At 33.3% G+C, this 23599-nt stretch overlaps 3 protein-coding genes across 3 annotated transcripts; 2 read left to right on the plus strand and 1 right to left on the minus strand.

Annotated features, from left to right (window-relative positions):
• Positions 1-5920: 5920 nt before the first annotated feature.
• Positions 5921-6505, plus strand: LOC109181173 (dirigent protein 22-like). Its single transcript, XM_019330927.1, has one exon. The coding sequence runs from the start codon at positions 5921-5923 to the stop codon at positions 6503-6505; it is 585 nt and encodes a 194-aa protein (XP_019186472.1).
• A 3811-nt stretch (positions 6506-10316) lies between these two features.
• On the minus strand, positions 10317-11885 carry LOC109180967 (desiccation-related protein PCC13-62-like). Its single transcript, XM_019330697.1, has 3 exons — positions 11476-11885; positions 11146-11371; positions 10317-10933 (listed from the first exon to the last, which is right to left on the minus strand). The coding sequence occupies exons 1-3, from the start codon at positions 11775-11777 to the stop codon at positions 10526-10528; spliced, it is 936 nt and encodes a 311-aa protein (XP_019186242.1). The 5' UTR covers positions 11778-11885; the 3' UTR covers positions 10317-10525.
• Positions 11886-21698: 9813 nt separating this feature from the next.
• LOC109180968 (transcription factor LAX PANICLE) lies at positions 21699-22506 on the plus strand. Its single transcript, XM_019330698.1, has one exon. It carries the CDS (start codon positions 21722-21724, stop codon positions 22268-22270), a length of 549 nt encoding a protein of 182 aa, XP_019186243.1. The 5' UTR covers positions 21699-21721; the 3' UTR covers positions 22271-22506.
• The last annotated feature ends 1093 nt before the right edge of the window (positions 22507-23599 follow it).

Raw genomic sequence — 23599 nt, forward strand, 5'->3', positions numbered from 1 at the left:
ATTATTATTATTATTATTATTATTATTATTATTATTATTATTATTATTATTTATTATTATTATTATTATTATTATTATTATTATTATTATTATTATTATTATTATTTATTATTATTATTATTATTATTATTATTATTATTATTATTATTATTATTATTATTATTATTATTATTATTATTATTATTATTATTATTATTATTATTATTATTATTATTATTATTATTATTATTATTATTATTATTATTATTATTATTATTATTATTATTATTTTATTGTAACATACTAACGTTCGAATTCGAATGAATGATACAACATAGGGCAAATTATTGTGTGGACCATGGTCCACACAATGTTACGTGGACCATAACAAAATGTACATTTTTAATATACTAAATGTACATTATTTTTGTACTGAATGTACATTATACAATATAATGTACACTCAGTACAAAAATAATGTACATCCCCTGAATACAATGTACATTGTTTTTGTATTGAATGTACATTATTTTTGTATTGAATGTACATTATTTTACAGTACACAAAATATGGTCCACACAATTTGTGTAGACCATGGTCCACACAATAATGAAGGACAACATAGCAGCTCGTTAAATTTTAGCTGAAATATCGTTGATATCACTGCAAATTTGAATGGACCAAAATTCCCCCAACAGAAAAGGTCCATTAAGTGCCAAGAATTAGCACCCAAGCCCAGTTCATGATTTTCCGATTGTTATAATATGGATCAGGTTCATCTTGTATTATGAACGGTCCAAAAATTAATTGTCTGTTGTTAACACCATGGTATAATTTGCTATGATATTCATCTTCTAGCTAGTTATTTTTTTTTAAATATAATTTTGATAAATCATTGGAGTACTAGTGCTGCTACTACTACTGCAATTACTACTGTCACTGCCATTGCCACTGCCACCGCCACCTACCACTACCACTACTACTACCACCACTATTACTACTACTACTACCCGGATGCGCGTGTTGCAAATTTGCCCCGAATTGCTTCTGACCACGCGTCGCTGTTGATTCGCATCGACAAGGATCGCAGGAACACCACGGTTGCTCCATTCGCATTTCAGGCGGCCTGGATCACCTAAACCGATTTTTTCCAAGTTATAGAAATAGAATTAATTTTTTTTTTTTCCAAAACATCTTCATTTGGTTCTAGTATTATTGTGACGTGATCATTTTTTATCATTCATTAATAAAATTGTTTAAATTTCGTAAAATTCAAGGGCATTTAGGTCTTCAATTATAAGTTTTTTCAATAAAAATATAGTGGGTCTGTATATAAAAATATCAAAATGTCATTTTGCATTTAACGATATTTCAATGATTTTGTTGACAAATGACCAAAAATGGTCATGCTACAATTAATACTAGAACCAAAATGGAATATTATAAAAAGGGACTAAAAAGTGGACTATCACCTATAAATCTAGGACCAAAAATGGAATTAACTCTAATTGTTACTTGTGTTGGGGCGTTCACATTTATATTGGGATCCATATAATAAAGATAATTAATCATCAATTGTCACATCAAAGAGTAAAAGTTAAAAAGTAAAAATAGTGAGTACATGTAGTTGAACTCTAAAAAGATTAGCCTTTGTCAGAGCGTCCCCATCAACAGATTTTATTTGTAATTTTTGAAAAGTTTTTACCGGTGTGACTAAAAAAAAAAAAAGATGAATGAAAAAAAAATAAAATCTGAAAAAATAATAAATAAATAAAGATTCACTTGTGTTGGGGCGTTCATATTTTTTGAACTTCATATTCATAATTATTGAACTCTATATTCACAATTACAGAACTCTATGTTCATAATTTTTGATGTTCATATTCCCAATTGTTGAACTCTATATTCACAAATCACAGAACTATATGTTCATAATTTGATAACTATACAGTTTAGAAATTATGAATCTACAGTACTTAAATTATGAATCTACATTACAGATATTATGAATCTGCAGTATAGAAATCATGAATCTACTGTATAGAAATTATGAATCTACTGTATTTAAATTATGAATCTACTATTTAGAAACTATGAATCTATAATATAGATTTTATGAATCTACAGTATATAAATTATGAATCTATAGTATAGAAATTATAAATCCAATTTCGTATGCACTTTGCATGGTACACACAGTTGCTCAGCATAACGATCCGAGCTAGGCATAGAGTGATAGTTTTCTTTTTTTGGTTGGAACCATTTCATCGACAAAAATATTGATCCTTAGCAAAGACCTTCAATATTCTCTCTCCTTTATCTCGTGCCTTCACTCACATATATATTGTTGCCTTAAAAATCATACCAAAATACAATGGTGTGAATGCTCTTAGATTACACAGCAAAAAGCCAAAAACACAAATCTCCGACTGCATTCAAAATCTTTGTACAACGTTGGTGTAATCACATGGCTGTGGCAGTCTCAGCCGCAGCTGCATGCACTTCCATTCATTTTGTCCCTGTCCCATCCACTTTGTCACCTTTAACATCTGATCTATATGAGTTAATGAGTCTTGGAATTGGAGACAATTCAAGATTTTGAACAAACCCAAAACTCCTGTATCCTGATTCCTGTGAGCCATTGACTACAACGTCACCTTCTGCTCTCAGCTTCCGCACATGCCTTTTTTTATTTCTCAGCTCTCTTCTTCAATTCTAGAACTAACGCACTTTAATTTTCTATATGGAATTATTTATAAAGTTCACTGATACTAATTGGTCAAGGACCAGGGACCAGGGTGCTGCCACTGCACATTACCGTCCAATCGCAATGCATTACCTCGATTGCCGAATTAACCAAATTCAGTCCATTCACTATATATTCATGTCCTTTTGGAACCATATAATTAACTTCTAGTTTCCAACTTTGGTGCTTGCTTCACGTTCAAGCACAACATACGCTGAATCAGCAATCAATAAGGAATTTAGGGTGTGTTTGGTTCATAAATTTAGGTATCAGGAACGGAATTAAAGTCGTTGTTATTGTTTGGTTGACAGGTTTCTACGACACTATTATGAGATTTGATTACCCCCTTAATTAGAAAAAATTAGTCCCTAATAAAATAAAGGTTTCATTTTATTATTCCCCCTTGTAATTGGTAATTTGATTTTTAAATTTGGATGAGTGATTTTAGATTTTTTTTTTTTTGTTCATATTGGTGTTTTGGATGTCTTTATATTACAATAAATTGTCTTAATTTTTTTGTTCTTGTATTTTTAAAATATTTATTATTCTCATTGTAGGATCATACATAACCAAACAACAATATTAGTAATTAATCATTCCAATTCCACCCTATTACTAAACATGCAAAATACTTTCACCAAAACACATTATCATTACTAAGTATTTAATTCTCATTCCGATTCCGATTCCGATTCCGATTCTCATGTGCGAACCAAACACACTCTTAAATTATATATTAAAAAAATCTCATAATACACCTCTTTTAATTTACTGCAGATTTGGTTCAGGGAATAGGATAGCATTTTCTAAAATAGGTCTATATATTTTATTGTTTAGTAAGTCATTTTATTTATGTGAATAGCATTCTTTTAAATGAGTTATTTCAATTGTGAAGGGAATAGTTATTTCGACGAAGGCATGGTATTAGGTTATTAGGTAGAAATGAAATTCACAACACACACCTAAGGATAGGAAATAGTTATTCATAAAATAGACAAAATTTCCTATAAATATGTAATACAAAATTTTTTATAAGTATTACATTCATATAATAATATTTAATAGAAAAATATATATAATCACACAATAACAGAATATATTCCCTCTCATAAAATCTTAAATATCTTTATATAATATAAACAACTGCAACTGAACACTCCAGTCATTATCAAAGCACGAGACTGAATCTCACCAAAATCTGGTTTCATAATTGTTGTCGAATCTAAAATATTATTTACTTAGCTAATACATTTTCCATTCTCCAAGTAATTTAAATTATCACATTTCTTCCATACAGGCATTTTCCATATGTTTGTGAAACAAATTATATTATATTTACGTTGTTGTTATTATTATTGTTGTTTTTGTTTTTATATTATACAATATTATATATATAAACAATTGTAACCAATGGCTTGTAATTTGAGTGAAAAGATATAGAGTTCAATTTTTGTAAAATAAAATTTTAGATTTGATTATTATGATTTGTGCATTGATAAAATATTGGATTTGGTGTAAGTTAAACCTGCTCTAGCTCTAACCTCCGTGATGATAACACTTTGATTGTGATAATTACACGACAAGGCAAAGAATACAAATGAAATAAAGAAGAGAGCCAAAAAGTAAATTAAAGAAAACTAAAAGAGAAAAATGCCAGCTTCATTGATAACTATTCCAAGTTCAACTATACACGTAAACGTAAATATAAAAAAGAGTGAGATAATGACCATAAATTGAAATATTTATAACAAAATTTGATTATTATGATTGCAATCAAGGGTGAAGCTACAGTAGGGGCAGCTGCCCCCTACCCCCACCTCACGTCAGATCACTTCTATATATAGCCCTAGTAATTTTATATATATATATATATATATATATATATATATATATATAAAAGTAATAGAAAGATAAGTTTGTCAAGTTGGTAAAAAATGTGGGCAACTTTAAGAGGGTTAAGTTCAAATCTCTCATTAACATTAACATCATAATAACATGTGTTAGTGTAGCTCTGGCTAGTTTTACTTTGAAATTTTTTTACTTTTCACTCACATCCAATAATGATTATTTTTAATATATTTTTCACCAAATCCAACTAACAATCATCATTTTTTTAATATATTAAATATTAATAATGAGATGTATGTATGATTTATAATGTGTTTTATATTCGAATCATTTTATTAAAGTAATTATGTTTCATATGTTTTTATGATTATATTTTTATAAAGTTTTGATGTATTTTATTTTTCGTCCATATATCTAACAATATTTATAGCTATGCTTTCTATGTGTCTTATTTAAATTTTTAAACTATCTTTTTTTGTTTTAATATTTTCTCCCACTAGAAATGTTCTGACTCCGCCCCTAATTGCAACCAAAAGTGTCTATAGCAAGATCAAACGTCTATATGTCTAGATCTAACGGAACAACTGAAACATTTAAAAAGAAAAAACGCAGTGACATTTTGTAAATAATTGAACTTTGAGTAAGTTAGTTGTACGTGTTAAAAGTGTAAATAACAGTTTCTTATAGTGTACCTGAGTGCAAGTAAAATGAATTAACACAAATAATGTACACTAAGCATCAATATAAAGTGCACCTAACGTTCTCATTAGTTGCACCAAACGTTATCATTAAGTGCACCAAGTGAAAGACGTTATCATTAGATGCACCAATGTTAAAAAGGTAAATTACTTGCACTATTAAGTAAAAATAGTTGCACTTTTAAGCAATTTTACTTGCACACTTGCACCAGTTACTTCAACTTTTAACACACGTTACTTGTATTAAAGTTTGAGTTATTTATGAAAATGTTACCATGTCTTCTTTTTTTTTTTTTTGAAATTATATATGGTCCATTAGATCTGGACAAGTGGACAACTGCAATTATATTGGTTCTCAGTTCTTCTATAGACATCTGTTCTCACCTGAGTGCGCCCCTAATATTATATAAGCTTCCAATATAATTAACATATGATGATATTAACCATTGCAATCTGCGATAAACACAATAAAATATTATTACTGTATAAGACCAAAATCTCAACAAAATCTGGTGCGAAATTATTGTCCAATTAAAAATGGTATTCATCTTGGAGAGTGCAGGCAAGACTTTCATTATTCTCCATATAAATATGTCAAAGTTTCATGATTTGGGTACACAAAGCAAGAAGAGTGAATTAAGACAACAATATGGAGAAGCTAACATATAAGACGATTTTAGTGGTAAGCTTAATTGTTTTTGCGACGAAATTGGCTCACGGCACGGCTCAAGGGCCAGAAGAAGTGAAACAATGGTTTGCGAAGTTGCCTACTTTGAGACAAAAGGTGACGGATTTACACTTCTTCTTCTACACCACCACGGTTGGGGCGAACCCAAACGACGTGTTGGTGGCTCAGTCCAATGTCACGGCCAAATCGCCCACCCTCTTCGGGGCGATGGCGGTGATGGATGGACCGGTTACCATCGGACCAGAACGCAATTCTTCTCAATTGGGTCGATTTCAAGGATTCTATGCTTTGAGCTCTTTGGATGAGATAAGCTTTACAATGCTATTCAATTTTGTGTTCACCCATGGTAAGTATAATGGTAGTAGTTTAAGTGTTGTTGGTTACAACCCCGTGTACCATGAGCACCGGGAGATGGTGATTGTTGGTGGTTCGGGTTTGTTTCGATTGGCTCGTGGCATTTTAACGATAAAGACAATGTGGTGGAATGTTACTACAAAATTAGGTGACACAGTGATAGAATGTGATGTTATGCTATTGCATTATTAGTGATTTTATCCTATTAATAAAATGCACTATTAGCTAGGTTCCGCAGTAATAGAATGTCATGTTATGTTCTAATTGTCATGTGTTTTTTTTTTTTTTTCCTCTTTAATGTTCTCATTGTTTCATATAATAATGTGTACTGCATGTACTTGTGTTTGGAATTGAAAAAAGCATTTATGTGAATTGAAGGAAATATTATATTATAGCTAATAGCAAATGTACAACTTTATTTCATTATATTTGCATACTAGTCGAAACCACATTTTGATGGCATGATGTTAGACTCAATCCTCCAAAACACCGCCCAACATTTATATCCTCACTTTGTAGAATCTAAATTCATTGACTCATCTAAATCGGTGATGGACCCACTCCAAATAATGTTTCAAAATACCATCCATATGTCATAGGATCAACTCCGATCAAGTTACAGATCAGAGATAAAAGAATTTCACCAAAATTTTTTACCATCGGATGCAAGACAATACATAATTTGTATTTGATTAATAAGTGATTTTTTTAAACACGGGACAAGCTGACAAGATCAACTAATTCACAGCAACCAATGAATAAAAGAGTTTTATTACTACGTCAAATAGTGACGAATTTTGAAGAATTTATCAATTTAAAAATCTATACATACCCAGCGCTGGCCAAATCATGAATAAATTAAACACATGAATTTCCCGTGAAATCAAATGCTTGTGGCTGCATATATATGCTGCACTTCATCAATTCATTTTGTCCCTGTCCCATCCAGTCACCTTCAACATCTGAGCGTTACTTGCTGACAATTCAGATCAAGATTTCAAGCAAATTAAACCCAAACTCCGATCCTTCAATAATTTATCATGTGAACCATTATATTTATTGACTACAACGTCGTACCATACGTTTTCTGCTCTGAGCTTCTGCACATGCCTCTTCTCACCCATCAATTTCTCTACTTCCGGAACAGACTTCTCTTCATCATCATGCAAAAAACTTCAAGTCTGTTACGAAATACTAATTGAGGTGCAGTGTCACATTAGTCATTACTATCCAATACAAGTAACTTTCTAGTTTGGTGCTTCACCTTCAACCACAAAACTTGTGTCAACTAGCAAACTAGCAATCCATTCCGAATTCAAATTTAAAACAAAAAATAATAATACAACTCATATATAATACGACATCTCCAAATACAAGTAAACCAAGGCATAGGGACCATGGGGTAGTTTAAATTTAAATAAAGAAGATTAAAATTCAGATGAAGTCTTAAATTCATACGTAAAAAGCAATCATGGACAATGATTTATATCTGATGGGAGCATCGGATTGATCGGAGGTTCATTTTATTGGTAAGATCTTGGTTCAAGAATAGTGAATAAGTAGTTTTGTTGGGCTTAATTAAAAGAGGGAATTGAAGGATGCGGCCCCCGGCCCATACCTAGGCTGCGGGGCTGGTCAAGGTGGCTGCACCCTGCAGTGTATATGTAATATATATGAAAGTAAGGGAATAAAATATTAAAAGGGTGCAATAAGTTAGATTCGAACCCATGACATATGGGATAACAACAAAACTAATTAACAACTAACCAACCAAACTACTTCACACTCTTTTTTTAGAATGGTGAGGGAAACCCACATCAACTATCTGAGAGTGTGCACCGGGTGAACCCACCGTGTGACTCAAATTGACAAAGGACCACAAGGAGATAAATTCGTCTAAGTTGCCAATATAGCTGACCGGCTTAAACCAAGAGGATTGACCTGTTTGGATTCGAACTTGTAATATTGTTGTTACATGTTTGTATCAACTACTTCACATTTTGTTTACATGGACGCTAGTTGAAGGGCGCTAGTAGCACAATAATTGGGTGAAGATGAAACACATGTATGTCTAAGGTGAAAGGCCAATAAAGACCACACACTTGTCAAAGGGTCTTCAACACTATAAAAGGACACCCTGCTTGTATCTCATTAGGACATCCTTGTTTAATTTGATCACTAAAACACTCATAGTCTAGTAGTGCATGGTCTAGACTTCTAACAAAAATTTTAGAGTTTGATTCCTAGCAACTACTTGGACTAGTTAGTGCCCTAGATAATAAAAATATTACTTTTGTATGGGTGCATCTGGCGGTTGTACGGGTCCTATAAAATCATCAATATTATAAGGTGAATTATGACATATGATTTTGTGAGACATGATGACCTAATTTATCATGAGCCAACAATAAGTAATTTTTAAATCTTAAAAATCAAAATTAATATTCAATTTTCAAATTTCTTGAAAACTTTTATGACTTGTTAGTGTTTTTATGTTCAAAAACCCCATATTATAATTGGCAATATTATTATGGCATACTAAGATAGGTTTAGAGTTTGTCCGGTTGGTTCTACAGATATCTGATCAATCAGAAGCAACAACAGAAGAACTGACACTGAAGATCTGACTTAGGGAAGCTGTTTCCTTAAGAGGCTCACGCGGTATTATCAGCCCAGTATGGAAAGACGATCATCGTATCTTCAAAGAAGGTAATGGACCTAATCTGCTAAGATTACATTCCTCTTTTATAGTCCTACCTTCTACAATCAAAGATATCTATGGAGAGTGTTTATTGAAGGATCTATAAGTACCAGTTCTTGAAGGGAACTAGGGTTACGCCGAATAAGAAGAAGAAACACTCCATATCAGCTTTATGAGACTAGATCCTTGATTGTCATGCACCTTCTCAATACAACATGTTCACGGTGATTAAGATGATGAACTTGAGAAGAGTTACTGCTGCTTAAACGAAAGGACACTAAGATCACACTGTTTGGGAACAACCTTATAGAGCGTCACTGAAGTGGACTGCATCAGAGTGGGCTCTCCAAGTGAAGGGATTTCATTGGACTTCTGTATGCATGGCTCTCCATCTTCAACAATCCACTAAACCTGTGTAGACTGGGTTTGTACCTTGTGTGGGGCACTTGGGTAAGATTATTGTATATCTACCTTTGTACATTGGATTATGATTTAGTGGATTGGACGCCTATGTGATCGTCCCCCAGACGTAGATACACACCGTATCGAACTGGGTAAACATTGTGAGTGTTCGTTCTGTGTGTTTGTTTTTATTTCTTTGATGTTCTCTTCATGATCTATCATTACTGAGTAGGCGCTTAACTGAATCAATCAGTATTCTAAGTCAGCCAACTATTTCTGATATTTTACGTAAAATGAGGAAATGCAAAATTACACTTGTCTTATATATAAATCATAGTCAATAAAATGATTGGTAAGACCTCACCAAATGTAAAATACAATAATGATATGATTGTTTATAGCATTTTTTATTTTTTAATTTTTAAATCGATGATTATTGATTACAGTAAAAGAGCAGGAAACATATCATGAATTAAGTCACGAAATAACACTTGTTATACCTTGCTACTAAATACCAGCTTATTAAAAGACATCTTTGGCCTACCATGTACCATCCAAAGAAAAGGGTCTTTTGCCTACCATGTACAATCCAATGAACTCTTTTCTTGTTTGGGAACAAGAAAAGAGTTCATTAACTTAACGGATATATGCTTACCCACAAATGGAAACCATTATCCTGATGAAATTAATTGACAGATTTTATTTCAATATTCACTCAATAAAATGGAATTATTATATCGATCTAGGCAAATAGTTTTCGATAAACATACTATCGAGATTGTTGAAAATTGTCATTAATCTAAGCAACGTCAAGATTAGCAGTGTTGTTAGGATTAAAAACATGTAACTAATAAGTTATATTGTAAATAAAAGTACAAATTATACCTAACATACATATACTTCATGTAATATGTTATTTAAAAAATAGAATCCATGTAATATTTTTCATTCAGTAATGAGTTCAACAAACTCATACTTGAATGAACCAAAAGATAGTTCATACCAGAACAATAATATCTTTTGGTAGTTTATTACCTGCTAGTATAGCATTTTGTACGTTTAATTTTTCTTGAAGAAGTATATATACTTAATAGATTACTATAATTTGACTATGGTCGGAGATTCAGTCCGAGGACGACGCGCGTATTGGCAAGATAAGACTTGGCAATTTTGCCATCAGCTCCCTTTGGGTAAAAACCGCCAGGTTTGTTTTCATTTCCAGTTCCATACACGATCCTCAGTATCTCCGCCGGCGTCCGGTCATACGACAGCGAGTTGGCGTCTCCGGCCAGAATGTTGCCGGAACTAATCCCCTCCGGGCCTTGGGAGGGTTCCACTACCAACCCTTCATCTTTCACCCCTGCCTTGCCCAGCTTATTCCGAAGATCCGAGATTCGGTCGGTGAATTCCGCCACCGTGATCCCGTACGGCGCAACCTCCTCATCCTTGCGTTCGTACAGTATGGCTCTTAGAACTGCGTCTTGCCCGGCTTCCACCCCCAGTAGTCCGGCCACTAACTGATCATTCATCATATCAAATCCATATACAGACAATTTAGTGACTATAATCAATTAAAACATTCAAAATATACCAGACTAGACACATGTCTGTATAAGATCAAACGTTTATCACTATACTAAAACTTATTACTACTTAAAAGGCACAACTTTATTTCTTTATATTTACTATAGTCCAATGACAAAATGATAATGGATGGCCGGAGATTTACCCTTTTGGCAATGTAGCTAACGAGTTTAGGATTCGCTCCGACGTATCCGGTGAGTCCAACGTAGGGAATCACGTAACTTGCAATAACATAATTAATGTCGTTTGCGTACGGATCGAAAGTCGGTTCCAAGGGTTTTCCAAACGCATCGTTTATAACTGTTGCAAAAGTTTCTGCGCTCAAGTTTAGAAGCGGCCTCGGAAAACCTGGTACCGTTTCCTTAATCGCCCTGCCAAAACAAGTAAACAACACATCCTTAAAATTTAATTATCATGTTCCATAGGATAAGTAATTAATTAGCCAAAAAAATTTAAAGAAATAACGAATAACCACCTCACATGTCCAACTTCTTGCAACCCAAATTGACCGATAATATCTTTAACAAGGGGACTCAATTTGGCCTTTTTTACGCCGATCGGCGCCGGGCCACCGCCGGTAAGATTGGGGGCCTGTTTATCAAGACCATAACCAAAAGCACCCCACAAGAAGAACTCGGCTTCCAAGTACTCTAAATTGAGTGGAAATTCCAAAAGATCCCTATCGCCTTCCGGCAGCCAACCTCGTCCAGCATGTTCATCGTCAATGGCGAATCCTAAACTAGGGATTATGATGAGAAAGAAAACAACACCTAACATGTCCGGTGAAATTCTCTATTTAAGTCTTCTTCCTGCTTTCAATTCAGTGTTCTAGCAGCGCAAAACACTAATATTTCTGGGTACAAGACAAGTTTATATGTTGAAGTTTGTAACGCACTGTATACGTGTCTGTAAAACGAGAAGGGGAAGGACACACGGCATAAGATCGAAAAACAGGTTGACTAAAATCCGTCATCCGTGGATGGAGACTTTTAAATATGTGGTCCGAATGGGCAGTTCAACTGGTCACAAAATAATAAAATTTATTACAAAAAATTAATAACTGATCAAGTTTTATCTGTAGTGAAAATAACTTCTTAAATGAAGGACTTTTTATATGTAATGAACAAAAATTTAACATTTATTAATTTTTTTTGAATGCTACTAGCTCTATTACAATGTAGTATATGTTCATTTATTAATTAGTTGAGTCATTATAATTTATCCATCTGTAATTCAGATTGTGTGGTGGACAATCCGTCTTGTCACAAGACTTTTAGATATACGCATGCAAAAAGATAGAAATACACGCCAGTGATATGTGTAAAGAGTGGAAACTACTTTAGTTTTGAAACATGGCAATGTGTATTTTGAGTATTGTTTTGGAGTTAGTAAAATGTACAAGTCTTTATATTTTACACATTAGTTATATACGTAAGGCGTATGGTTATTTTTTATTAGTTTCAACTTTCAAATACGCCTACGCAATGTCTATTTTCAGTATTAATATTTAGACTTATTAGGGTAGTATATGTTCTATACTTTCAAAATATTTTCAATTTAAGGAATCTTTCGACCCTATAACCATTCATTTAGAATGATAATTGAAATATCATCACACTACATGGTAGTTGGCAACATGAGAATATGTTTATGTAGGAAGTTTTACAAATTTTAAAATTAAAAATTGGTTCGGTAATTTCTCAATTAATTCAAGGCGAGCAACACTCAAATTTTCTTTAAAATTGATTCACTTCTTCTCGAGAGTGTTAGTAGAATTGAAGCATCAATTTTCCAAGATTCAATAAATTACCGTAACTTATTTGAACACTAGAGCACTCAAATAAATGGTTCAATGAACTTGAACAAAGGTATAACAGTACACTTTTAAGTTATATATAGCAGAAGAGTTGGCCGAATTAAATAGAATAGATAGTAGTACGAGTGTTGGTTTTAGGACTTTTGGGTCTAAAGAGGTCCAATACAACTGTAGTTGGTGGATTTACCGATAAAAATAAAGTTATTGAAAGGGAGAAATGACTATCAATCTTGCTTGTGTTGTTTATACTATCCAGTGACTTTCTGGCCGGGAAAAGCTTGTCTCTACACTCTCTAACGGGGCCTATTTATAGGTAGCCACCCTTCGCTAATTTAAATACGAATATTAATGTGACATAATGGAGTTTATTAAGACTAAGGGCCGTTGGGTTGCCGTTACTAGGCCTCCCCAACGGCCGGGTTGACTATGCATTAAAGGCGGCTTTTAAGTGGCAACGATCACCTGCTGGGTCGATCCTTGTCCGTGCCGACTCCCTGGACTCAACTCCTCACTCGGCTGAGTCTTCTTCCGGACCTGCCCATGGCCTGTGATGTAGATTCCTTTTATTCCCCCTTCGGGGCCTACTTCCGTAGGTCCAATCTCTGGCCCATCTCTTCTTTTCCTCTTAAGTTCTAAGTCCATTAGGTCCATACCCCATCAATGAAAAATAGAAAAGGAAATTTTATTTTCTTATATGCAAAAATGTGAGTTTCTTGATCCTCACTTTCAATTGAAAAATTGGAGGCAAATTTTTAAAAGTGAACACAAGTCCATGAGCGAGAGAACATCTATGCCCCAAAATTCAAACTCTTTATTAAAAACTTGAATTGCATTTATATTAGGGCAAACATACATATTTTTTCAATGTAGGAAATTGATATTTAAAAAGTTAAAAGTCTTTCAAAACTGAGAAAATTTCAATTTTGGTCCACTGACTATTGGAGTTGTGTTAATTACAACACTTGACTTTTAAAAATGTTAATTTAGTACCTTGACTATGCAATTTCTATCAATTTTGATCACTCCGGCCAAATTATCGACCAAATCTCACCGGAAAATTTTAATAGGTCAAATAATGAGGGCATTTTAGTCATTTTACTTATTTTCTTTCTTCTCCGATGATCTTCCCCCATTTCCGGCAACGAACAACCCACTACTACCTCTCCGCCGGCCTCACGCAACTCCATAGCCAAAAACCTGGAGAAGATGTCCGTTCCAGAAACCTCTAATGTCCGTTCCAGAAATCTCGGAGTCCATAGCCAAGCAACTAAGTTGGAGAAGATGGCCCGCGAACACTTTTTTTTCTTGAAATACATCTTCAAACCAGGCGATTGCGCGTTGTTCGCAGATGTAGATGATGACGCCATCAAACTATTACTCCCCGCTGTGTTGATCATTCTTGAACTTGAAACAATCACTCTCCCTCTTCTTATCCTACGTGCTCAAAACACACACTAAAATCATCTACTTTAGAATTGGGTTTCTCTACAAATTTCCTGGGCTGCCTGTAAAATTTGAGTATACTTTTTGGATCAAGTCTATGCACACGAAACCATTCTTACAAAGGGCGAAGAGAACTGAGAAGGGGGGATGGACGGTTAAGATTGATCTTGGTGCATTTATTCTTGTGTGTTTCTTTCGTTTTCTACCTCTTTAATTTGTGCAGTAGTGTGTTCAGGGCCGGATTTTAGGCTGTGCAAGCTGGACTACCGCATAGGGCCCCCAATTTTAGAGGGTCCCAAATTTTAGAGGCCCAATATTTAATTTTTACCTAGCTAGTTTAGAAATAAAAATTGTAAGTTTTCAATTAAATTTAAAAGGTTTTATGAAGAGGTGGTAAAATTGTATAATTATTATATTTTAACTTGAAGGTCAAAGGTTCGAAACTTGCATATGTCAATTATAAAAATTATGATTTTGGAGGGTCCCTGTTATTTACCATAACAGGGCCACAAAAACTTAAAATCCGGCCCTGAGTGTGTTGAATGAGGGTGCGGTTGAGATTCACATTCACTGTCACATTTGCAAATTAAAGAATCGATCTAAGCTCTTACTACGGGGTTCGAACCTATAACCACTTATTTAGAATGATAACTAAAATGTCATCACACTACATTGATAGTTGGCGGGGATAATTTTATTTTAGTTATTGAATTTAATTTATTTTACTTTTAGTTCTTAATTTTTAAAGATATTCCAGTTTTCATTTAAGATACTTTCATGAAGCAAAAGTGAAATATTTGAAATAGGTGAGGAAGAAAATTAGAATAAATCAAAATTAAGGACTCAAAGTGATCGAAATGTCTCAACAGTTGTGGGGATAAAATTGAACAAAATTTTATTTATTTTATAAAGAAAGATTGAAAGCCATATTTTTAATTAAAAAGCGAAATATATATATTAAAAAATCTGTAAATAAAGGTGGATGCAACATAAATTATGCACAACGAGTTACTATGATCAAATTTATGTGAGTTGTCTAAAAATAATTTAAAAAATGAAAATTGTGCAAGAATCTCAAAGATGAGCTCTCAACAGCCCATATATTATATTATTTATTATAATTACAGAATGGTTCTGGTTTTTTTTTTTTTTTTTTTTTTTCTTTTTTGTTTGTTAAAATTAACATTTTTATCCATTTAATTAATTAACATTTTTAATAGTTGATTTATCCATTATTTTGTAGTCAATTGCTAATTTATTGTAACCATCAATCATTACACTGGCTAAAATGTTCCATGCCTAGCTTCGAGCCCAAATTAAACGGTACCTTTCCAAACACAAGAAGCTCAACCCCAATCCCAGACCAATTTGGTAGAGCTTAAAGCTGTTCTTTGCCTTTTCTCACATTAAATAGTTCAGGGAAGAGACATATAGGTATGGTAAAATTGACTTGTGTCCTTGTGTAACTGTATCTATCAGGTAGATGATGAGTCCAGTGATATATTTATTATGGCCCTGATTGGTAAATGGCTGTTAGCGGATAACTAACTGTTAACTGATTTGGTTAATTAGAGGATATAACTAGTTGACAACATTAGCTGATTGTAGAAAGATATTTGGTGAATTAGCTGATAGCTGTTTGGTATATATAATATCTTTTTTCAAAAAGTTGCTTTGAGCAGTTTTTTAAATTTTAGTATTAGATTGATTTTTTTAACCAAATCAAATAATTAATAGTGGTTAAATAAACCAAAATTGATTGATAAGCTAATATTTTATCAAATAGGCCAATATCATTGAAATGGTTATGGTTAAACAGTCGAATCAAAACCTCTAAAATTGTCATTAGTCTAGTCTGGGATTCATCATCAATTAAGAAGACTAGACATGGTTTTTATCTGTTTTTGATATGGGTTTTGGTTAAAGCATCAAATCAAAACCTCAAAAATTAAGGTAAGCTAAGGTTAAAGCTTGTCAAGCTCCATCATCGTCATTATCACACGTTTATGAATCAGTAGACGATGAACCCAACAAAGTCGTGACTGATCGATAGATGTGTGTAATAAGATGGATGGATGGATAGATGGATTGTGAAGTTATTGACAGTTTGAGTGGACAGTTAATCCTGGTAATTTCAGTTGTACAAGAAACAATAATTAGTGTTCTACCCACCCCGGCCCCTTGGTGAAAAATGGGAGATTCATGTTCCGTTCCTGCAATTACTATCTGCTGCATTCATTTCCATTGCAGCTCTACCAGGGATTTCCTTGCTACTTTGTTTTTTGATCTCGTCCACAATCTATCACTCAAGAACTAATTGAATTGTATGTGCGGGCTGTTATTTTGTTTCTGAAAAAGCCCGTGTATCTTGAAATCAATTTAACACTGAGGATTATACTTGATTTTATATTTTATATTACGAGACAATTTCGCTGTTTAATTAAATCAATTTAATCAACGTATAAATAACGAAATTGAAAGCATAAATAAAGTAAAGACACAGTAGAATTGTTACGCAGTTCGGAGCTCCTTCTCCTACGTCTGCGGGGCAACCTACGTCTGCCCAATCCACTAGATGTTCATCACAGAGTATTAAAAGAGGTAATTACAAATGGCTCACAGCCATTACCACTACAACTCTTCTAAAACACCTATTCAGGACTGAACCGTGCATGCCATAACCATCTTTGGTGTAGCGCTTCAGCTGTCATAGGTACTGAGTTGAAGTACAGAATTAAATCACAAATATAACATAATCAATATTAAAGCAGTAATATAGGAAGCTTGCATGTGTTCAGAATTTCAGAATTGGCAACTTCCTCTTTCGTTTTCCCTTCTTTATATACTGTACGCAATTCCCATTCATCCCATCCTTGATTGTAGCTTTCACATGTGGCTTGAATTCTTCTCAACCACATCTTCTTTAATTTGAGATCTTCAGACTTGCTCTTTGTCCAACTCATTAACAATAAATCTCCAGGACATATTTTAGCTTGGTCCAATAATACTAATTACAACTCATACTAATTAACATTACATATTAATAAAATAAACTAATAAATTAATCAATCTAATGTGTACTAATTTGTACACTTACAGTTTCTCTCTTTGTAATAGTAGGAGAGGTTAGTGTTCTGAACCAAAGAAACTATGATAGGTCAATATTTGGTCAGTAGACAACATTTAGTGGATTAAATCAAGAAAAAATGAAACAACCATATATTATTTACTTACAACTTAAAATTTACTAGTTTTATTAATTTACCTACGGATTTCTTAATGGATAAATATGATTGTTCTCGTAGTGAATTAAAAAAAAAAAAAAAAACTATGTGATGGGGTATTCGAAAAAGAAAAAAGGAAAAGCAAGAATGATTGAGATCATTTATGACTGTTTGGTTCGCTAGAAAATATTTAAAGGGAAATGAAATTGAAATTTCAGGAAAATGAATTTCATTGTTTGGTTGGTGGAAAAGAAATTACTGAGAATATAAATTTCATTGTTTGGTTGGATTTGGAATTATAAGAAATAATAAGTATAAAGACAATTATGCTCATACACAATAATAACAACAACAATAATACCAAGGGGGGGGGGGGGGGGGGGGGGGGGGGAATAGGTGACAAGGAAAATGTTTTCCATCCCACACGAAACAAAAAAAAAAAAAAAATTAATTTTCCTTGCAAAACATTTTCCATCCAACCAAACACCTTGTTAGTGTAATCAACTAATCATATACTAATAGTGAGAATCAACATGGATGATTGCTACCTAAGAGTTTGGACTTTGGAGAGAGTAAATCATGTCTTATAGTTTTAGCTGGACAATAAGTATTTTTCTATCCACTAGTTAAAAGTAGACAAAAAATTTAGTAAAAAAGTGAACATAAATTTTCATTTATGTAATAAAATTTATGTCAGTTCGAGATTTTGTTCTATCATAGATCAGGGTTCATATTGCATTGTGAACCCTGATACAAAAATTCTCTACATTCAATTAACACATTTTGTACCTATCAATTAACCATTTCTATACATATAAACAAATAATTTGATAATTGCTGACACATAATATGATAGTTACATGTACAGAAACTATTAATTGGAGGTACAGAATGTATGAACTATAAATACACAGAATCTTAAGATTATTTTTGAACTAAAATCTACAATGCAAGGTAGATCCTAATCCATGGTATAAATTGCCATGATGTTTAGTAAATGGGTGAAAGTTTCACCGACGGCCCATATTGATAGATGAATATTTGTACAAATACATATATACATGCATGCATATGTGCACATGCACACAGATATATATGAAGGTAAAAGTAAAAGTATTAGCACTAAAAATCTGAAGTCAAAAGTTCGAATCCTTGCGATCGGAGTGGATAAAACAATGACGTTGCCAGGCCATTAGTAATTTATTTTGTCTCTTTTCATTTATGCATAAGGTCAGAAAAAAATGATCAAATAAAAATTCTGATCTAAAATTGCTCTTAAAAAGAAGAGTTAATGAGTAACAAAGCACCAGCTTTCTCATGAAAGATTGATTTAAAGTGAATGAACATGAAAATTGTTTTTCCTTTACCAAACACTTTGAATCCTAGGAAGTAATAAAGATACTAACAATTGAACCCAGCCAAATTGCCTCTTTTACCATTTTTTTCTTTCTATATTGATTATTGGTTAACTAATCTTGTCTTAAGAATTTCAAATTTGTTAACTTAACAATGATGGAGTGTTTCCTTTTACTTGTATAATAATTAGCATTACATACTTACATTTTAGTGTAGAATGCTGAACTTAACGACCCTATAGACCTTTCTCTAACGTAACAACATGTACTCTATTTAAGTTCTACACAGGATTGTTAGTATTGGTTTCCACAACACCCCATATAATTAGGCATATCAAAGTGGTGGCAAGGACACAAAATCAGGCAATCACAACTCCAATGTAGTGAACTTCTTGTGGGCACTCGACACTAAGCCTCCACCAAATGATTAGTCATTGTGATTTATCCATCCATTATCCTATAGGACTAATGTGTGGAACGAGAAAATTTCACCTTTTGTGGGCAAAACATGCATATCTTTGGGTTTATACATGAAATACAAAATGGGTCAAAAATTGAAGACATTGGGAAAAACTCTTTGTTCCTTACCCCTTTTGGGGTCATTTATTATTTGGGATTCTCATTCCCACCAACCAACCTAACCATTAAAGCTCTTTCCCCTTGCAACTTTGAGCAACTAAATCAGGTTAGGTTTGATTTTGACACTTTTTATCTCAGCTCCTTAGAAATACATAGGTTTTGTACTGTTACCCTTTAGTTACTACTGGAAATTTTTACAGTTTACTATACCCCAGATTTTCTATGTTCACTTACTGAAATAGATTATGCCACAGCTTTAGGAGTTTCATGGTTTATGGTATAAGATAGACTGGATTGTAATGTTTATTTTGGTTATATATATATGGTTTGGTAAATAGTATTTTGGTTATTTAATTAATTAAAAATAATATTTAAGAAAACTCTATCTTATTAATAGGCAACACGGTTGTATTTGTATAATATTGAAAAGATTCTAATAATGTCTGATTATACTGGATATCATTGAACACCATTTCCAATTGTATTATTGTACATAATATCACTAGGAATGAATGGTAGTACCAAGTACAATACGTATTATTGAAGATCATTTCAATATTACAGAAATGTGCACTACCTTTTAATCAACTCTATTGTTGATTGACAAGATAGACATTCTCTATGGACATCCACAATTAATAGCGTGAGTTTTTTTTCCTCATATTTTTCAAACCATGTTAGAAAGAGAAGAAGGAGAGAGAATGGAAAAAAGAAAAGGTAGTTAGGTTGGCTGCCAGTTGGCGTGCGCTCATCCTGACGTGCTTACCGAGCGTTAGGGATGGCCATAATTCGATTCGAATTGAACCGTGTGCGGTAAGAATCGAACGGAACCAAATAGTTTCGGTGGCTCCATAATACCGAATGATTCCAATTTCAAATCGTAAATTAAAAAAATTAAAGTTTATAACTATTATTATTTGATTAAAGGTGAAGTATTATTTAAAGTTTAGTTATAGCAACTATTTTTTTTTCTGTTTTAGTTTAAATTTAAAGTTTAAACATTTGATATAACCATTTTAAAAAATTAAAATAATTTTTTTTCAAAAAGAAAGTGTTGAATTTGGACTATTTTAAAAATTAAAAAAATTATAAAAAAATTCTTGTTAGAACCGAACCAGAATCGTCGGTTTTCGGTTTTGATTTAATATTTTCTGAAATAGGAATATAATCACCGGTTCAAAATCGGAACCGAACTGTAGTCACCCCTAGCAAGTGTTACTGACTTACTGCTACATGGGATGCACATCTTCTGGCTATTTCTTTTGTTTAGTAATTCATTCACAATAAACTCACCAAAACTCAAGATACTGAATTCTTGCATCATACTTAATTTTCTCTCTTCTACCCTCTCTCCTAGTCTCTTCTCAACCGAATCCAAAAACCATAAAATAAAAATTCCAAGAAAAACCCATGTTGGGAAGCCCTAGGTTTTTATTATCTAGCTAGTTGAGAGTATATTACAAATTTAAAAGCAGTTACTTTGATCCATAATTGATAAAAATTTATTTGGATGAAATGTTAAAGTTTGCATAAAATTGAAATGGTTTGAAAGATAACGGTAAAACTACAATCTACACCATTCTCATTGAAACTTCACCGTGGATTGAAACTCTCATAAAAACTGTTAATTTTAATTGGTTTAGCCACAATTCACTCAAAGCGTCACAATCCTTCTTTTCCTAAAAGATTGAATCTCCAATCTTAAGAGACCCGGCCCCACACTTTGGCTGGACATAACATTTGGAAGAATGTAAATTACCGTGACTCTATAGTTTAACAGACAATGCCAAATGTCAGTGTACACAAGAGATCAACTTTAAACATATAATCCTTACGCTGCCGTTGTTGTGATTCGAACATTTATCTTTTCTTTCAAATACTATTTATTGAACCATTAAGTTAAGTCGGTGTGGGCCTCACAATCCAGTCATCGCGGTTGCTCTCTCAAAAACAGCAAACTTGAACTGAATAAACAACTAGACAACTAGTCCAACTAGCTCCACTTACCATAACCTTTGGGTACAAAAAGACCTTTTTGAGTAGGGAATATAATTACGCTAGCTCCACCTTGTGATTACAAAAGTAAATAAATACAAAAAAATATATACAGTGGGTCCCAGCGTATAGCTAGACCAGACAGTCGTATCTCATTTAATGGCAGACCAAAATCCAATCTCCATTCTACCTTCTTTCATTTATTTCAACGTTATACGTAGCATCATCCTGTCCCTATATATACACACACAGACACCCACCCATGCATCAACCATGAAATCTTAGCTCCCTCGAAACAAATACGTAATAATGGATAATAGCACTTGTTCTTCATCCGTTTTTAACAATAATTCCAATGAGGAAAATAATAAGAAGAAGAAGAAATCCGGCGGCGGCAAAGTGGTGAAGCTGTCGACGGACCCGCAGAGCGTGGCGGCGAGGGAGAGGCGCCACCGCATCAGCGACCGGTTCAAGATCCTGCAGAGCCTGGTGCCCGGCGGCTCCAAGATGGACACGGTGTCCATGCTCGACGAAGCCATTCACTACGTCAAGTTCCTCAAGACCCAGATATGGCTCCACCAAACCATGATCAACTTCGCCGCCGCCGACGACGACGACTTGCTCCTCCGTGACTACGACCCAAGCTACTGTTATTCCGCCGCCGCCGCCGCCGGCGATGATGATGTTCTTGCTGGTGACTATAATATCCAGTCCTCACAGGCAAACTACGGAGTGGGTCCCGGAAACTACACAATGCCTGGACAGGGAGGGGCCGCCGGCGGCGGAGACGGTGGCGTTGGATTACAGGCGGGGGAAACCATGGCGCCGGTAGATGATGCATTTAGTGTGTACTACTAGCTAGATTATGTACTAGGGAATCCATTAAATCTTAGAATGGAGTAATATATTATATTAGCTAGTATATATAGGTATAGTAGCTTATTAGGTAGGTTCCGATGAGAAAGATCCTAGTTACGTTGCAGCTAGCTAGGAATGGAAGTATTAGTAAATGTAGTGTTTCTCGTTTTCGCCTTTGTCTTGTCTCTTGCTCTGTTCTGTGGTGGTGTTTTCTGTAATATATTATGATATGAGTATTGGTTAATGTTATACTTAACCACAGGAGCAGACTATTGACTTTTTATTTTTGAATCCATAAACAATTTAGATTGGTTTATTTCAGTTTTTTTTATGATTTTTTAATTTGTTGGCTAAAGTTACAAGTGCACGCTAGATTTTCCTTATCACTCAAAAAACTAAATTAGAAATAGGGAAAATGACACTTTTTCTTCTGAGTTATATACTTATATCACTTTTACCCCTTGAATTATTTAAGTGGCTTTTTTTCTCCTGAAATGTTAAATGGACATATTTACCCTTAAAATAAATATTTAAAATAAATATTTCATTTATTTTTCTTCTCCAACAAATTATTACTATAATTTGGTTCAAACCAAACAGATACTATAGCAACCAAACCAAAATATTCCAATTACAATTTATAATCAAAACGCGATATTTAGAGTTTATTAAAATCGCGAACCGGAATGGCATGTTCATGTTCTGAACTGAAAAAATAAAATACATATATTGTTGAATTTAGATTATTTTAAAATAAAAAAACAAAATTTTAAAATAATGACGGTTCAAAATCGTGAACCGGATCCAAAACCGCCGGTTCACGGTTCATGATCCAGTTTTTTTATTCTTAAATTTAATAAATTGAAATCAAAATATTGGGTTCTAGATCTGAATCATAACCGAAAGCTTTTAATTCGATTGCTATAGTGTCTGGTTCAGTTCGAATCGAACCGTGATAATCGCTACATATACGCAATAATTTGTTGGAGAAGTAAAATAAATAAAATGTTTACTTTAAGGGTAGAAATGTCAATTTAATATATTATGGGGAAAAACCACAACTTTTAAAATAATTAAAGGGCTAATGTGCTTACATAAATAATTGAGGGAAAAAAAGTGCTATAAATATATAACTTAAGGCGAAAAAGTACCATTTTCCCTTAGAAATAATTAGAAGTTTGTGATTCTTGTGCGGTTGTGACCTGACTAGTTATTGTGCTCTATTCATTGTCCTTTCAAAAATTGTAATTAATATTACATTTTGTTAGAATAAGGGTGTGTTTGGTTCATGGGTTTATACACACCAAGAATAGAAATTAAAATCATAGT

This window comes from Ipomoea nil, unplaced genomic scaffold (assembly GCF_001879475.1).
Source record: "Ipomoea nil cultivar Tokyo-kokei standard unplaced genomic scaffold, Asagao_1.1 scaffold1043, whole genome shotgun sequence".
NCBI classification, from domain to species: Eukaryota; Viridiplantae; Streptophyta; class Magnoliopsida; order Solanales; family Convolvulaceae; genus Ipomoea; species Ipomoea nil.

Excerpts from the sequence above, each read along its gene's own strand:
- LOC109180968 (XM_019330698.1), top strand. The coding sequence starts at position 21,722 with ATGGATAATAGCACTTGTTCTTCATCCGTTTTTAACAATAATTCCAAT.
- LOC109181173 (XM_019330927.1), top strand. The coding sequence starts at position 5,921 with ATGGAGAAGCTAACATATAAGACGATTTTAGTGGTAAGCTTAATTGTT.
- LOC109180967 (XM_019330697.1), bottom strand. The coding sequence starts at position 11,777 with ATGTTAGGTGTTGTTTTCTTTCTCATCATAATCCCTAGTTTAGGATTC. Across the intron at positions 11,372-11,475 it reads CAAGAAGTTGGACATGTGAG|GGCGATTAAGGAAACGGTAC; the intron begins GTGGTTATTCGT and ends TTGTTTTGGCAG. Across the intron at positions 10,934-11,145 it reads TTAGCTACATTGCCAAAAGG|TTAGTGGCCGGACTACTGGG; the intron begins GTAAATCTCCGG and ends ATGAATGATCAG.